Genomic DNA, 16405 nt, shown 5'->3' with positions numbered 1-16405 from the left:
TCCATATCGGCCCCATCAGAACCTGCCTTCTTTATCCGGGCCCTGAGCCTTTTAAGTCCCTGGACCTGACGCTGCTGCCCCAACAGATGATGGCAGATGAGATGACACATATCTCCACAAGAGATTCAGCTTTTTGCTGTAAACACTGAAAGGCTTAAGCTTCCTCAGGAACAAGAATCTGCTCTGTTCCTTCTTGTACACATAAAACAAAGGTCCAAAGATGAAGAATTTAACCCTGGACCACCACATCCCAAACTAAAAGCCTTCAGATATGGTGTGCAGACTAATGTTGATCATTAGCTGTTTTTTGAAGGGGCAGTAATATATATATATATATATATATATATATACATATATATATTATCTTTACATCATATTATGATGTCATTCACTCATCAAAAACACACGTGTTGCCTTGATTTTTTTCATGCATGTTTAGAAATATTTTAATTTCCCTGGCAACCATTCAGTTGTGCAAAACACCTGAGTGAACCAAGAGCTGCCTTCAAGACGCAGCCCCTGATCAGAGCTGCAGCATCCTGTATCCTTCAGACTAGCCAGCTGCAATCAGCAAACTCCTAGTGGAACTGGGAATCTACTGAGTTCATAATATGAACTACTTCTCAGTGTAAAACAGGTAAAAAAAAGAAGAAAAGAAACATTGTTAAAGGCTTAACAGAGGAGCAATGGTGTGATGGCTTCTTGAAGGCAGAGTTTTAAACAGAGCAGGAGTTTTTAAAGAGACAGAGGCCCAATTTCAAGACATTAAATTACAAAGTCAAATTCCTTTTATGTGATATTTTGTATATATGCAGCATTTTCATAACAACTGAACGTAACATAGTTACTTGATTGTGCTATAAAATACCACTATGTGCCTGCAAAATATCTAATACTGTCCGTCTAATCTTGCTAAAAGCAACTTCCCCCACGTTAAAGTTGATGTGAAAGCTCGTTGATCAAAATCTCACTTAAATATTATCAAATAAAGTTTAAGCACTATTAATTAAATCAAGGAAAAGTCCTCATCTTTTCCTTGATCAGCTAAAGCACCTATATAACTGTGCGACTCTGTAGCTTTCTCTGGATCTCACTGGGAAAATGACAGAAATCAGTGATCAATTAACGTAACAACAGCTTGTTTAAATGACAAGAGCTCAGGTCAACAGATGATGATGAATGGTGGATTGCAGCCCCACTTACGAAGCCAGATAATTATTTATCAGTCTGTTCTTCACGTGACACACTTCTCATCTTTTCCATGAATCCGAGAACAATTTCATCTCTTCCATTTTCGTCATTCCCACCCACATCCTGCTTCCTTAAAATTGATAAATGGCAATTTTCTGTGTAAATGATTTACTGTGAATGTTAGGCTGTGATGAAACATGACTCTGTTTCCATGAAATCACTACTGTTTTAATCAAATCGGCATCAAATTAATTAAATCTCTTTATTATTCAGCCCCGCTCTATTTTTCTTCAGCTATTAATGCTCCGTCTTTTCAGGTCACATTTATTTGCATCACTTCATGGTGTTTTTTTTTTCTTTGAATTAAAGTTAATTTCTGGTCCTTTCAAGCCCCGCACTGCTGCCACCAAGTTGTCGCTGCTGACAGCCTAATGGAGACATGTCCCACATGTTCCAGCCCACTAAATCCTGCGAAGCTTTCGGGTTTCAAACGCAATCACTAAAATATTTCACTCGCAAAAACATTATAACGCTTTCATTATAGTCACACCAGCTCCAGAGAATTAGGGATAAACATGTAGATTTTAAAATAAAACGGCATGAAATATTTTCTATTGCTGCGCAAAATGTTGTGGAGCTGTTGACTAAAGCTGCTTTGCCTGTGCTGAAGCTCAGATAGATGGAGGCGATTTGAAAAACCACTTTGCCGTGTTGTCTATTTTTCTGTGTCTTTTTGTTCACGGAGCTGAGTGCTGATGTGTAAATGGTCAACAAGCTTTTAGCCAGCGGTGAGGTTTTCAACGTCTGCGTCTTTAAAAGCCTGTCGGGTTCAAATGCATGAGCAGAACGGAGCAGGAGAAGGACCACAGGTTGCAGACGGAAAGAGTGCTGATGAATTCATCTTTTCTACCTGAACAGCTGCTGATCAATAAAACAAGGATTGTTCTGGAGTCGTTACTTGAAATGCCAGCAGCCCGCTCCTCTGACATCATAGCCGAAATGTTCTCACACCCCTGAGCTGACCTCTGGGGGCTTTGAAAGCTTCATTTAATGCAAATTCATTCACACTTTAATTATAGAACAACATATTTTTACAACAGCGGGTTGGAGGAATAAGGGTTCGGTGAATGCCCATATGAAACTGGGGGGTTCGGTACCTCAAAAAAGGTTAAGAACCACTGGTCTAAAGTAACCAGTGGACTGGAACCAACCAACCTGGTTCTGGAAGGATTTTTACAACCTCGTGTTTCCACTGTGTCAGCAGAGAGCTCTCTCACTGACGTCATATTTCCTTTCGGTAAACCTTCTGCAACTACTCGCTCTGAATTTTAAATGCAGACTCACTGAAGTAGAACTGTGCAGGTATATGTTGGCAATTCAATTATTATTATTATTATTATTTTTTTTTTTTTACAGTTAGGTTTACCAAAGTAAGAATGTTGAGCTAGTAAGTGAAACGGTTGGGAGATCGTCCAACACAGTTTTTAATGTAGTCAATATTTTCTCTTTTTTGTGTTTTTCCGGATGTTACCTTTCAGAGGATGAAGGAACAGCTCTCCATCTGGACCCAGGAACGACGTACCATCATCCCCGTCGGCTGTGGGGTTGTTCTCTAGCGAGGTGTTTCCTCCTGGACACGAATAGATTAAGAATGAACTAGAAAATTTCTGACGAAATTTAAGCGGGGCCTGCCAAAGCGAACCCAGCGTTCTGATGCTAAAAATTAGCTGCAATGTACTCAATGGCATGTGGAGAGTCACAAGCAGGTGAAAATTAGTGTATAAGATAAAATGAGCCAAAATGCTAATGGTCTTCTAAATGCTGCCAGTGCAGCATATGAAATATGAAAACTTTTTTCATATTTTCATAATTATAATTTTCAGCCATTATTCACATCCAACTTTACCGCACCTGGTTTGCTCTGCAGAATTATGATGCACCCTTCACATCAACGACGTAAAAGTCAGATAAAATGGGACACGACCGTTCAGGTCGCAAACACTTTGAAAACAATCAGATACACATCAGATTTACCACTACATATGGAAGTGGGAAAAATTCAGATTGTTTTTGGAGGGTGAATATTTCAAAATTGTGCTGCTCAAACAACCATGAAAAAGTCAAATAGGTATGACTCGCATTTGGGGAAATAAAACTGGATGCTGTCTGAACACAGCCAAAGAGGAGACCAGTGACAGCAGGTGTCACACTCCCAGAAACGCCACTCGATTTAAAGGGCAGGTTTTATGCTCAGTGTATGCCAGAGTGCTTTAAAGAGCAGAGCTCAACAGTTAGGAAAATAAACAAACAAACAAAAATATATATTCTAGGTTAACATCTACATTACGGCGTTAAAAAAAAAAAAGTTAACAGTAAAGGTTGAAAGGTAGTTACTTTAACAATAATAAAAACAACACACTGGCAAACAACGTGAGGCAGCTTATGAAGGCTGGAGAAACTGGCAGCTCCTCATGAACTCACCTCTGTAGCCTCCGCCGCCGCCCCCTGACGTACATCCACCCCCGCCGCCTCCAAAGCCACCACGGGTCTGCCAGAACCTTTGACAGGCCTGCCCCCCCTGGCCTCCCAGCACCAACGGCCGGCCACCCTGGCTGACAGGAGAGCTGTCATTCCAACCACCGCCTCCACCTGTCGCCAAACAAACCCGTACATTTAATATCAAAGTGCTCTGGAAGTTGAAAATATCGCACACACAGTCCTCCATGAGGGCACCGAACACATAAACCGCGATAGGTGACCACTGACTTAGCTGTTTTTGTTTAATTCTTTTCAGCTGCTTTTGGTTGGGGAGCAGGCAGGACGAGCGGACACAAAAGAAGGTTGTGTTTACCGTCAGTCAAACGGTGCGCCCTGTGGGTCGAGAGCAAGTTAACTTGTCAGAATATGACCAAATGAGAAACTTGGAGAAACTACAGAGCCACAGCTCAGAGCTGAAAGATGTACAGTTACAACCAAGGTTTACTTGCTGAAACTGAGAAACACTGCCAGAAGCAAGAATTAAAATGCTTGCAAAAATTATTTTAATGTTTCCTACATTTGCAACTTTTTTGTGGACTTTAATGTGCCTCCATAAAAGCTGCAAAGCCTGGTCTTTGTGGCAGAATCACCTGTCTTATTGCTGAAAACACGGCTTTCTTTAGCACATCTACCATTCTCAGCTAAAAGCAGCGTTAAAGCTTACAGAGTTGTTAGCTTCCGTTAGCTAATGTGCTAATGCTGGCATGTTAAGCAAAGATGGGACATCAGCTGCAGTTAAGACTTTAAGCTGAGTTATTGTTAACATGGCAGCATTAGAGAATATCGGCCTTTTGGCTACGCTATACCAAAAAAGATGGCATGTTCTAATCACTAGAGGGTTTACCCACAGTTAGCATACATCAAATGTTAAAGTATTGTCAGCTGCTAAAAATGATTGTAGTTTGTTTCAACAACACAGCAAAAATACTTCTGACCAGAACAAAGTTTCTACTTCTGTGGAGCGCAGGATGAGTCCCTCAAGCAACCAGAATGCGATTCATATTTAATCATCATGTGGCTTCTGCTGAATCATTATGCATCAGGATCCTACCTCAAATATCTTACACTGTCAGTCCTCTGAAAGTGCAACAGGAATGTTTTTTCCCCAATTAAAAAACGTGCCATAGAAACCGATTTTATTGATCATCACAATGCAGCGGCATTTTCACAGAGACGTTGGAAAACGCAAACATCAAAAGAAGCAACTGCGAAAGGAAATTCATCATGACATAATGTTCCTTTTTTCTGAAGAAGCGGTGTTGTTGACTTCTGCACTGGAAACAGATAATGCTTTCTTTTTCTGTTTTTTTTTTTAGACATGGCTTGATTTTTCAGTTCAGTGATCTCTGCCACCATCTGCATGCTGTAACAGCAACAGAAATGGCTTGTTATGCATTACCAGGTGTTGAACCGTCTGTTGATTGGTTGTAAGTAGACAGGTGGGACGACTGCACACCAACAAGCGCAAACTGTACGGGCAGGATCCGCATCATGTTGTGCTTCTGAATTAATTTAGCAGCGTAGTGAAGGGGTCAAAACATTGTACATAATGGGATTTTTCAAACTACTGATTGTATTTTGGACAGACTCTAAAACGTTCGCACAAATCTGATAATTCTTACACATTTGGGACAACTTGTTAGGACTGGGAATATCGAAGAAACAGTAAAAAGGGATTTAACTTGAATTTAAAGTGAATTAAAGCAAAGTAGTTGCCAACCCAAGTCTCTCATTGTCCCAAATGTCTTCCGAAACAGAACTCAATTATCACACTGTTTTGTGTTTGAGCACAGACTCTGACGCACAGAGGGGGAATATTTATGAAACAGTAATTACTTGTATAAACCCCGTCAGCGCGTTTCCCCTGAAATGACTTATTTCACTGACACAGATGATGGCATGCATGCACAACTGTTCTTTCAGCAGCATTCACTCACACACAAACCAACAGCACTGATGCACACCAGTGTGCTGTGCTTATGCAGCGTACCTGAGGAGTGAGACTTCCCATTGCGTCCTGGTTGGCTGGGGTCATAGTCCATCTGCTCCAGCTGGGTTTCTGATAGGCTGCTGTAGCCTCGCCCGCCTCCGCCAGCAGCGATGATGAGAGGGATGTACACTCCTCTGTCCACCTGTATCAGCATTTTTTTTTATTTTTTTTTACAGTGTTTCAGTAAATTAGGATCTCAGGATCATTTCCCAGGTTGATATGCATCACCACTTCATTTTAGCTTTTGAAGTTAAGATGAATCTGTAAACTTGAAAGAATCTGAATGTATATTTTTCTTTCGCTCATCCTCAATTATACAAATTTAACATGAGGTCCAATTAACAACTAATTTATTGAATAAAACAAAGAATTGAAAAAGTGCAGTTGCATTGGTAAAATTTTTAATTTAGATTTGTTTGATCCATTACATCAACCCAATACTTCTGATTAGAAAAGAGAGAATCAATTTCTTCGTTAAATGATCCGCACTATATGTGAGAGTGGATCCCCGGTTCATAATGGGCTTCAATACATTTTAACATAGGTTCATAATCACTGTTATTACACTTACTGTAATTTCAGAATAAGCACAAACTAAAGGTGTGTATTGATTGTAAACGTGAATCCATGTTTTCTGTACATCCACGGAAAAAAATCCATTACCTGTGAACTTTTACCTACTGTATTAGACAGAAAATATTTAAACTAATGAACAGAATTATCCGACATTTCACAAATTATTATTCATGTGAGAAATACTTGAACAATACTACACGTTATGCAGATCCATATGCTAAATGCGACTCCTTCCGCATTGAATCTAAATTATTCCTTCAGATTTTCCTGCGTTTAGCTCCATACATTTTCCTAAAGCATCCACACAGCATGACTGTGCCACCACCGTGGATGCTGCAGTGAAAGTCTTTTCTCCAGGCAGTTTTCAAAAAGTTTTGATCTCCTCTGAACTGACTCGAGGCAAACGACAAACAGGATCTGTTACAGTTTCTAATCAGCAATAATCCAGCAAGCTTTTCTTCATACCATACTTCTCTGATTAATGTATTTCTTTACACACACACACACACACACACACACACACCCATGTCTCAATAGGTTCGTATTTGTGCCATCATTTTTCCATTTCTCAACAATGAACTGATGCTGTTTGTTCACTAATGTTCCCTATCAAATATCTGAGGCCGTCACAGAACAGCAGGATTTATTCTGAGCTTGAATTAAACACAGCTGGACTTTATTAGCTGATTAGGCGACTGCTGACGGCAGAGGGTCGCACCGCTGGATTTGATTTGATGAAGAGTCAGGAAAGCAAATGCATGAATCGAGTTTCAGAGTGATACTAAATATAACTTTGCAATTATGAGCTGGTTTGTGTTCATTTATCCCATTAAATTTAAATAAAATTAAGGTTTTGGGGATCAGGGGAGGAATTGCAATTGGCTCCAGTCAATCAAACACATTTGAGTTTGTGTCAAACACAAAGACTGAATAATTTTGTTTTTCATAAAGTCATACTAGTTTTATGTCCTATCCTCTAGTGAATAGAACTTATAAAACTCCTTTTGACTACAACATCTTGCGTTTTACCAGGAAAAGTAACGCTTCACTGCTGATTTTTGCCTATTTGACCATGACCACCAACCTTTTCACATAATTCAAGAGCTGTTGGTAAATTTTTAACCCGCCCTCCATCCTTTCCAAACCTTGATCTGTTCTTACCTTGAACACATACGTCGCCCCGCCGCCGCCTCCTCCGCCTCCTTTCACTTGAGTTCCTTCCACCATGGGGCTGCTGTGCTCCAGGCAGATCTTATTCAGTGCGCCGTTGGACTGCAGCGGGGGGAAAAAAGATGTCAGTTCGCTGAAGAGTTTTACGTCACGAATGTCAGATATGTGAAGACGGAGCGGCAGCTAAACCCCAGATGCTTTGAGTTTGGGAGTTTGACTTTGTAGCAGTGAGCAGACATATCCAGGTGGAGAAACTCAGGCAGCCAGGTTGCATTTCCAAGACAATTTAAGCTTTTGCTTTGATCAGATATTTGTTTTTATTCCTGCATCATCACAAGAAGACAGAGTGCTGCCCCAGTTCTCTTCTGTCTGTAAAATTTGGAGCTGGACATTTTGCTAGCGAGTGATGTGAGGAGCAGTGTCTCTACCCTGGCTGAGATCTCAGGGACCGGTGCTGCTTTGTGTGCGCTATCATGCTGAACAGCCTGCAGCCGGGCCGCCTTTAAGTGTGAAGGGGCACACACGTTTCTCTCTCTCGCTCTGTCTGAGCCTCAACTCCCAGATCTGTCTGAGCTGAAACTCTAAGAGGCCTTGAAGGGAGGACAGAGAAGAAGTCTGACTGTGATTGACAGGTGGAGGGGCTCAAATGATCCAAGAGAGTCTTCTGGTTTTTATGTTGCAGTTTTTCACTCTGCACGTGTGAATGCGTGTGTGTGTGTGTTTCTGAAGACAAAGGAGCTCTCATCATCTCCAAAGGGAAATCTTGTAGTGAGGTGTTGGCCTCGTCGTCAGAGCTGAGGGGAAATACCAGGAACTTTAAACACTTTCACTTAAACTTTGTAACTCCCTCTCTGCTGTGTGCACAGAGCACTTCAAGAACGTGTTGAGCTAAAAAGTAATAATCGCAGGACAGAAGATAGGAGGTTTTCTTTTTTTCCTCTTCCAGAAAAACAACAACCACAACACAAACGAGCCGAGTGGGAATACAGAGACAAAGCGCAGGTATAGCTCAGCAGTAACGACCCACATAGCAGCTGGAAGGGGCCACACACAATTACAAGGTCTGGAGGAAAAACCCAGGCTGCACAGGATGTCACGCCTGGTTTCCAAACAAGCTAAATAACTCATTTATCTGTCTCCGAGAAAGCTCTGAAACAAGACATTCTAACAGTTGGCAATTTACGACACTGACAGGCCACAAGTATCACTTCAGTCTCATTTTTTTTTTTACTCTCTTGTGGTTTTCCTACAATGAAAGTACTGAAAAAGACATTATAACCATTGTCGTAAAGAAGTACTCTCCAGAGTACTTCATTGTGAGCCTTAAACTTTATTTACAAGAACAAAATGTTTAAACTGATTTGCAGGATAAATAATCACATATTTACTTTGTGAGACAAAACAGAAATTTGCAAATATCTTGTGATGTAAAAATATTAAGGATGATCTACCCAGATTTTCGATTCAGATTTTGAACTTCACTCCCCAACTTCACTACTGCATTAAGTAAATAGAAATAAATAAATTTACTTATTTATTAATTTGAATAAGTTCAAATAAGTTCATTTGAACGTGACTGCTTGCCGTTGTTTCCTTGTTGCTGCTGGGAGTTTCTTGTGAAGGTGGAAAATGTTCAACTCTCACTACAGATATGGGTGAGTGTCCTTGTTTCTGTGGGTTTGTGCAGTTTTTAGCCTCCTTTCATCATCAACACAAAGTTTAGCTTCAGAAGATTGCAAATAAAGATTTAATCAAGTTTGAGTCAGTTCTGAAAGCGAGTCTTTGTAGAAAGTTCAGTCAAGGTGAACAAGCTTTTAGTGTTCAAGTTGTCACATTTGAGGAACATTTCCCTGGCAAAGAGAAGCAAGAAGTCAAATAAATACATGCAAACTCTACAGGGATACAATTAAAAGTTTTAATCAAGATTAAATAGAAGACCTTCTACTGAAGCTTGCCTTTTTTTGGTTAAGGGAGACAATTCAAGTTTATGGAAGACACTTCCTAATCTTAACTCTTTATTAGGTCCAAATTCTGCTGGAAGAGATTCGTAAATACTTAAAACAACAGTTTTTGTAGTGCATTTTTTGGCCGTGGTGCTCTGCTGGACTCACGTTGGGGCAGGCGTTCTCGCCTTGTTGTCCCACCAGGATGTAAAGCAGCTCGGCCCTCCTGAGAAGGAAGTTTGCTGCGATGTACACACCGAGCGACCTGCTCATGGCCATCACGCTTCGCCCACCAGCTGCACCGCAGGCGGTGATCCTGAGCCGCAACAAACATGTGGAAAAAGGCAAAACGCAAGACACGCATTTAAAGGTTATCAGGAAGGAAAATAAAGAGCATTGGGTTCTTCCTCTGCTGAGTTTGGTGGGGAGATGTTTGCCTTATAGCAGCTGCAGATGAATTTCTGTGGTTAATAATCAGGTTCGTTTAACGGGTCACATTAAGCCCAACTGAGGCAGTAGGAGAACAAATCTGAACAACATGTGCTGTCCACAATGCGGCTAGGTTATTTTATTTTTATTTTTTTATAGCCCCAGGCTTTTCAGTTGTTTGTGTGCAGCTTGTTTTTGTGCAATCAGAGCTTCCAGAGAGTTCTACTCGGAGTCAAATCCAGGTTTAAACGGCTCATATCTTCAGGAGTGCCCACAGGAGCAATATCGATTTCTAAAAGGCTGCAGCAATAATCATGGAGCACCTCACGCCGTGAAGTCTGCACACTGGCTCTGAATGTTGACAAATTTCCAAATTTTAAAGCTCCACCATGGCAACGGGGGTGGGCGGTTTCGGATTCAGGTGGGGAGTGAATCACGCCACATGTCCTCCCTTCTGAAGAGAATCTGTTAGGAATGTTTCTCTTCGCTCGTGGAGGATTGATGCATTGAAGCGGAGGTAGGCGTGAGGGGAGAGTCATATTTGCTGCAAAAACATCAGAAGTACAAATGGTTGAGTTTGCAATCTATATTGTAGCAGATGGAAACTCATCAGTTTAAGTGAAATGGGCCTGACCATTAAGTACAGTTCAGCTGAAATTAGATATTTACATAGACTGCATAAAATATTTTTTTCTCTGTGTCATTTATTCCTATTTGCTGAATTCCAGAATAATGACTTTGTTTTCCATAAATTTACCTTGATTTGGTAAAATTGCCTTTTAAAATGATTAAATCACTGCTCATTTAAGAAAAAAAAAAAAGCAAATAATATATTGAAGACCAGGTGATGATGTCACAGCTTTGTAAGCTTCTGATTGGCTAATTCACAAAATGTAGATCCCTGTTGTGTGTTGCAGTTTAAAGAAACGTCTCAAACTTGTTTCTTTGTGTGGCATCAAAAGTCCCATGTCAATATACTCAATCAATTATATACAAGTATAAACAGCATAGAAATGTGCACCCATAAATACAAACCCAGAACAATATAAATTATATTACATTACATTTTATTACATTATATTATTTTTTATCATGTTGAAACCCAGAGAAAGAGAAACACTTGCAAAGATTCTGTCTGAAGCTGGACAGAAAGTCATTCTGACCAGAAGCAAGGAAATGTTTAGAATGATGCAATGCAAGATATTGAGAAATGATTGTTTTTCTGTCTTTATTTACAATCATATAAATATCTGGGTTCAGCTGCAGACAAAATTCTTCCAAAGGAAAAATGTTTTGACTTCCCATCTGGATAAGGAAGGAGAAAAAGAAACTGTTCCCACTGTTAAAAAGCTTCGTCTCTCCATCCACTAATCCACTAACCAGTGTTGGTGTTACATATATGCCATAAACTCATAGTGAACTTTTACATTTCATGGTTAAAAATGGACAAAGAAAGACCCGTCAGCTCCATAAAACGAGGTCTGGAAAAATCTGAAGTGTTTGCATGAAAACCCGCATTAACCCTGACTATGAATTATTCCAGCGAAAATGGCTTGTAAATGTGCGTTTACCCTGGCAGCAGGCCTACCTGTAGGTGCCCGTTTCTGGGACCCGCCACATTTGAATGCCTTTGAGGGGCCCGTGGGTGCCGACCGTCACGTTGATGTTGCTGCTCCTGTAGGAGTTGAGGCACTGAGTGGGAGTCGGGCCCTCAGGACCCACGGCCCCACAGGTGTGAAAAACCCATTTCTTGGCTGCAGATGAAGAAAAAGGAAAAAGCAAGCGGCTTAGCTCTTTGTGAAGCACATACACACAGCTGCAGGAAGACAAATAATTTGACTCTGTCACACATGCACACTCGAGGATGATGAGCTGGCTGACATTCAGTGCACACCACAGACTCTCAATTCTTTCATTCTGCTGTCATTCAACACTTAAAGCATTTCCCACTGCACCACCGAAGATATAAAGCACATTATTACATGTAGCGAAGGTAAGCTTCAAACTGAGATCATAGCCATAATAGCGGCAGGGAGGCACTGACAGGATCACAGGTGATAAACATTTCTGCTCATTTTCTCTGTAATCCCATGAGTCAAAGCTAATTTAAGTTCTTTTCTCTGCAATTAGCTTCACATCCGTCTTGTCAGACGGACATGGAGGAACGAACAGCTGCAGCACTAAATCCTGATTTCTGTTCAGCATTGAGGCAGACTTTCTAACTTCTGTCTCAGAGTCATCCGTCTTTCAATTAATTGTTTATGCATCTGGACAAAACGGAGGGAGAGGGGAGTGACAAAAAAACAACAGCAAGTAGCACAATTTCCTTATCTGTAGAACAAAATCTAAGATAAAGTGCAAAACAGTACGTGATCAATTAAATCTGACTTCACTGATTTCAAAGGGATTGAGAGTAAGGCGCTGGTAATCAAATTAATTGATAAATTAATCATTATCAGTGTTACTATCTCTATAAAAGATGGAGATAGTATATTATCCATCTGCTACCATGGAGAATATAGATGTGTTCACAAAATTCCAAGGTGGAAAGATAAAAGCAGTGGCTTAAGGTAGCATTTGTTGCTGTTCAACAAACCAAGAAATAATAAAAGGCCAAACTACTAAAGTCCACTGTTCTACACAGAGAAAATATTTTTAAGCAGCTGCTAGTCATGCTAAGAGTGTCCAAACTTTTTGACATTTTGACCAAAGTCGTCATGTCCAAAATACTCACAGGCTAAAAAAAATATATAGTAAGAAACAGATTGATAAAGCAGTCATAGACTTAAGAAAATGTTTAGTCAATGCTTAGCACCAAGAACAGGATCCGAGTCACTCTTTAGAGTCCTATCTGTTGAATTTAGTTTTCAAAACTCATTAGAAGCAGATTTGGATGAACCAAAGTCTACTTTTGAATAAAAGTCACTGGAAAGACAGGCACTCAGGCAGGGTTATGTCTGCAAAATGTTACGACCCAGCGTCACTGACGGGACGCAAACTTCACTCTCACAGACAGTGCATGGCTCAGACTCTACAGGCCTCGGTTAGCATGTTAAATTTCAAAATCAATGGCATGATAGATAGAAAATCACTGAAAATGTGTGGCTTTATGTACGATTTGCAGGAGAAAGTCTCTTCTTGGTAAAAGTAATGTTCCAGTATTATACATGCATCCATTAAGTGACCTGTCCTCCGTCATATCAGAGAAAATTAGAGATTTTTGGACCAAATGCACCACATAAAAAAAGAAGAAGACAAGAACAGCATGTCTGCACAAACACGTCAAATCAACTGTCAAGCACGGTGGTGGGTGATGATTTGAGCTTGTAGCTTCTATCATCCAAAGAATACTGTAACAGGTGAAAGGGTGTGGCTGCAAATCCGTCCATCTACTTCATGATTTATTCTCGTTTCCCAGCCACAGGACCTGGCAGGAAAGTCAAATGTGAAACAATCTGTCTGACAGATGAAGCTCAGCCCAAACTGGGTCACTAAGAGGGCAATAGTTTCAAACGCAGTAGCACATCTACAACTCAATAGCTGAAAGAGAAAAGAATCAGAGGTACAAAGGCCTAGTCAAAGCACAGACATAAACCAGAAACTCTATATTATGCAATACGATATTCAACATCTCACTCTGTGGGAAAGAGACATGGTGGCTAATATCAATATTATATCAATAACATCAATGATTACCAGGTAAGGCCAGGCGTGCTTAAAAAGTTCGGCTCCTATGACATAAATTCATTCGGTGTTGAACACAAACCACTCTTGTGTTTGAAATGATTCCCTGATGTCCAGATGGTTTCCCACTTGACCCCATTTTATAGTTCTTGGTGGTCCACGGGTGTGAGTGAATTCCCGTTGAAAACCCACCACACAGCTGGCGTAATGACTAACTCTGTGATGAGCACTTGGGCAGAGCAAACAAAAACAAGATGAGCTCTCAGAGACGAGAGTCCTCTCTAATAACCGCTGTTCACACTCGTCTGGGCCCCTCACTTCCAACAAGTACGAATCCAGATGCAAAAGACATCCCAGCGGACTGTATCCCTGCCTGAGTGCTACACGAACCCGTGAACTTTGCCACCAGTAGTAAGCAATTAGCATAACAAGCGGTGGCCTCCATCAGAAAGAGGGCTGGCAGTGTTCATCAGAGAGAAATTGTTCCAAATGTGCTGCAGAGAAGAAAAACTGCAAGAGAAAGAAGAAGGAGGATGATTCTGATTGGACTGAAGCTCCTGCAGTAACATCCCAGCATTCTCCACCCCATCTGAACGTTAACAGTAAATACAAACTCATCTCGCGGTTCTTTAAAGTGACTCCAGATGGTGTCTTTTTTTTGCATTATAGAAGAAAATTTTATTTCTTTATGGCCAAAAAAGGCATTTTTGGTGGCAGAGAGTATCAACAATACCAATGTTCTTCTGGCATGCAGAAACCATTGAGAACCACTGATCAGCAGCATCTGAGCATTCCTGCTTGAAACAGACGGACGGTCAGAAAGGCAGATGGACCGAGCTTTTGTCAGGCTGCGCTGCAAGGCACGTCATGTCAAAAGCAGAAATCTTCAGATTTTTATTTTTTATTAACTCTTGCCATGACGACATTCGGCCCGGGTGGATTCATCCCCCGTAAACCAGGGAACAACTGAGTCAATCAGAGCTTTGAGGCTGCATTAAAGCTGACGGCAGCTCTTTGCACAGACTCGGCCATTCGATGCAGTGACGGGTCAAACACAGGAGAGATCGGCTTTCATCGCACGGCAACATATTGCGATCATCAGTGTTGATCACATAAAATGCGAGGAAGTGAACTGTTCCCGGTCGACTGTGGTGTAAAGTGAGCTAATCTTGATAATGGTGCTGTTATATGAAAAAAAAAAAAAAAGCCACAGAGTCTCAGATTTGAACAAGGTGTTCCTCAGTCCTAATGTAAAAAGACCAAATGTTTTTTTTTCTTTTATTTTGCCAGAGATTTTCACTTCTGGTTAAAATCTCTGGTAGTTTTATGTCTCCATTTGAGTACAGATATATATTTCTATAGTGAAAATAAATATCTACTTTTGTATCTGGAACCACAATTGAGCCAGTAGATATTTTATTTTGGACCTGTTTGTCTCAAACAAGCTGAAAGAGGGCCAAACCATCATGGAAGACTGTTTTTCTGAAAGCGTGTACAAGGACTTGAGGAGCTGCAGTTTAGAGGAAGCCATCGACGCTTTCCTCTCATCACACTGCCAAACACTCACCCCTGTCTATTTTCCATCTTCTAACACATCAACTAACAACAAAATGCTCACTGGTTGCCTAATATATCCCACCCACTAACAGGTGGCATGATGGAGAGGATCACATCACCTGTCATGATGTCATGCCTGATGCGACTCTGTGTATGACTGGGATGGAGACAAGGAGTGGATGCTAATAGTTGACAGCTGTGGTAACAGGAGACTGATGCAACGGGGGGAAACTAATGGAAGAGGCTAAATGAACACTACAAAGGGAACACGGTGATCTTGTGAAATGCTAAGCAGGTAATGAACCACATTTATTCAAAATATGTAAAATCCAGATCAAACCCCTCAGACTATGATACCTAAAGAATCATTTTGGTTCAACAATCTGATTTTTAATCTCGTTCTCTGTAAAGGCTGCTGCAAAGGTTTTAATAATTCAAATAGCAGTTGAATTTCCACTGTTTTATGGAAATGTACTTCTACCTAGTGGGGGGGAAAAAACTACTTCAGGAACGAGTTTTCCCCCAGATTAAGTTTTCATTGTCTGTCTAGCTTCTTCATCCTAATGATCCCCAATTTTACCCCCCAATAAGATTCGCCCTTAGCATTGAGCACAATAGCAATTCATTCCTCACTGGCATCCTGTTTTAAGACGAGCACACCTTATCCTGCAGCTTTGGGCCGGTCATTAGAAAGATACATCAAGACTGTCACATTAAGACTAGCTCTGAATGCTAAAAGAAAAACCTGAAGACTAAAGACTCAAATTAATTAAGACCCCTGGTTTATGTGACGCAGTATCCATCTTATATCCGATTTGGTGACTGCTGGTTTCCATCTTAAGCTGAAAATAACACTTTACAAGGAATTTTTTTAGGTCAATGCTTAAAAAAACAAACAAGATGAGCCAAAAAAAACACAAGAAGCTGACAGATTTTTATTCTGTGCGGCTAATTTGCAAACCTAAAATGGCTGAAGCTCCTTTCTGTACACAGCGCTCAAGGGATGGCGTCTGTTGTCAGAACCCATCAGAATGCTTCAATCAACATCTCATCCAACTTTGATTTGATGCCATTTCTCATCTACAAACCTTGGGCCACCGCTGCTGTTTTGTGAATGAAACTGGCTCGTCTTTAAATGGAGAAGGGTTTGTTTAAAGAATCTAATCCTTTCACATCCTGCTGGATAAAAAGTGAACACAGTGATATGTTGAGGCATCATGACAGTCTGCTATAAGGACTTATTGTTTCAAAGCTTAGAAAATCTTTGACAGCCACAGACAAGCAAACATATCCAGAAGACAAAGAAAACTGAGACTGGCTTTATTCT

The 16405-nt window shown here is 40.7% G+C and overlaps 1 protein-coding gene across 2 annotated transcripts in view; it reads right to left on the bottom strand.

The window, feature by feature from the left end:
- alk (ALK receptor tyrosine kinase) overlaps positions 1-16405 on the bottom strand; it is a 247612-nt gene that overhangs the window by 21401 nt on the left and 209806 nt on the right. For both annotated transcript variants that reach the window (XM_015036882.1, XM_015036881.1), the window contains exons 11-16: positions 11426-11591; positions 9577-9724; positions 7457-7567; positions 5720-5861; positions 3673-3840; positions 2723-2821 (exon numbers count right to left, since the gene is read on the bottom strand). In XM_015036882.1, coding sequence (XP_014892368.1) covers positions 2723-2821; positions 3673-3840; positions 5720-5861; positions 7457-7567; positions 9577-9724; positions 11426-11591 — 834 coding nt within the window. The remainder of the gene's footprint in view (positions 1-2722; positions 2822-3672; positions 3841-5719; positions 5862-7456; positions 7568-9576; positions 9725-11425; positions 11592-16405) is intronic.

This window comes from Poecilia latipinna, unplaced genomic scaffold, assembly GCF_001443285.1.
Source record: "Poecilia latipinna isolate Pla-1442-1.1 unplaced genomic scaffold, P_latipinna-1.0 Scaffold384, whole genome shotgun sequence".
Classification (NCBI taxonomy): domain Eukaryota; kingdom Metazoa; phylum Chordata; class Actinopteri; order Cyprinodontiformes; family Poeciliidae; genus Poecilia; species Poecilia latipinna.
The sequence above is the reverse complement of the archived record's forward strand: the minus strand, read 5'-3'. Positions and strand labels throughout refer to the sequence as shown.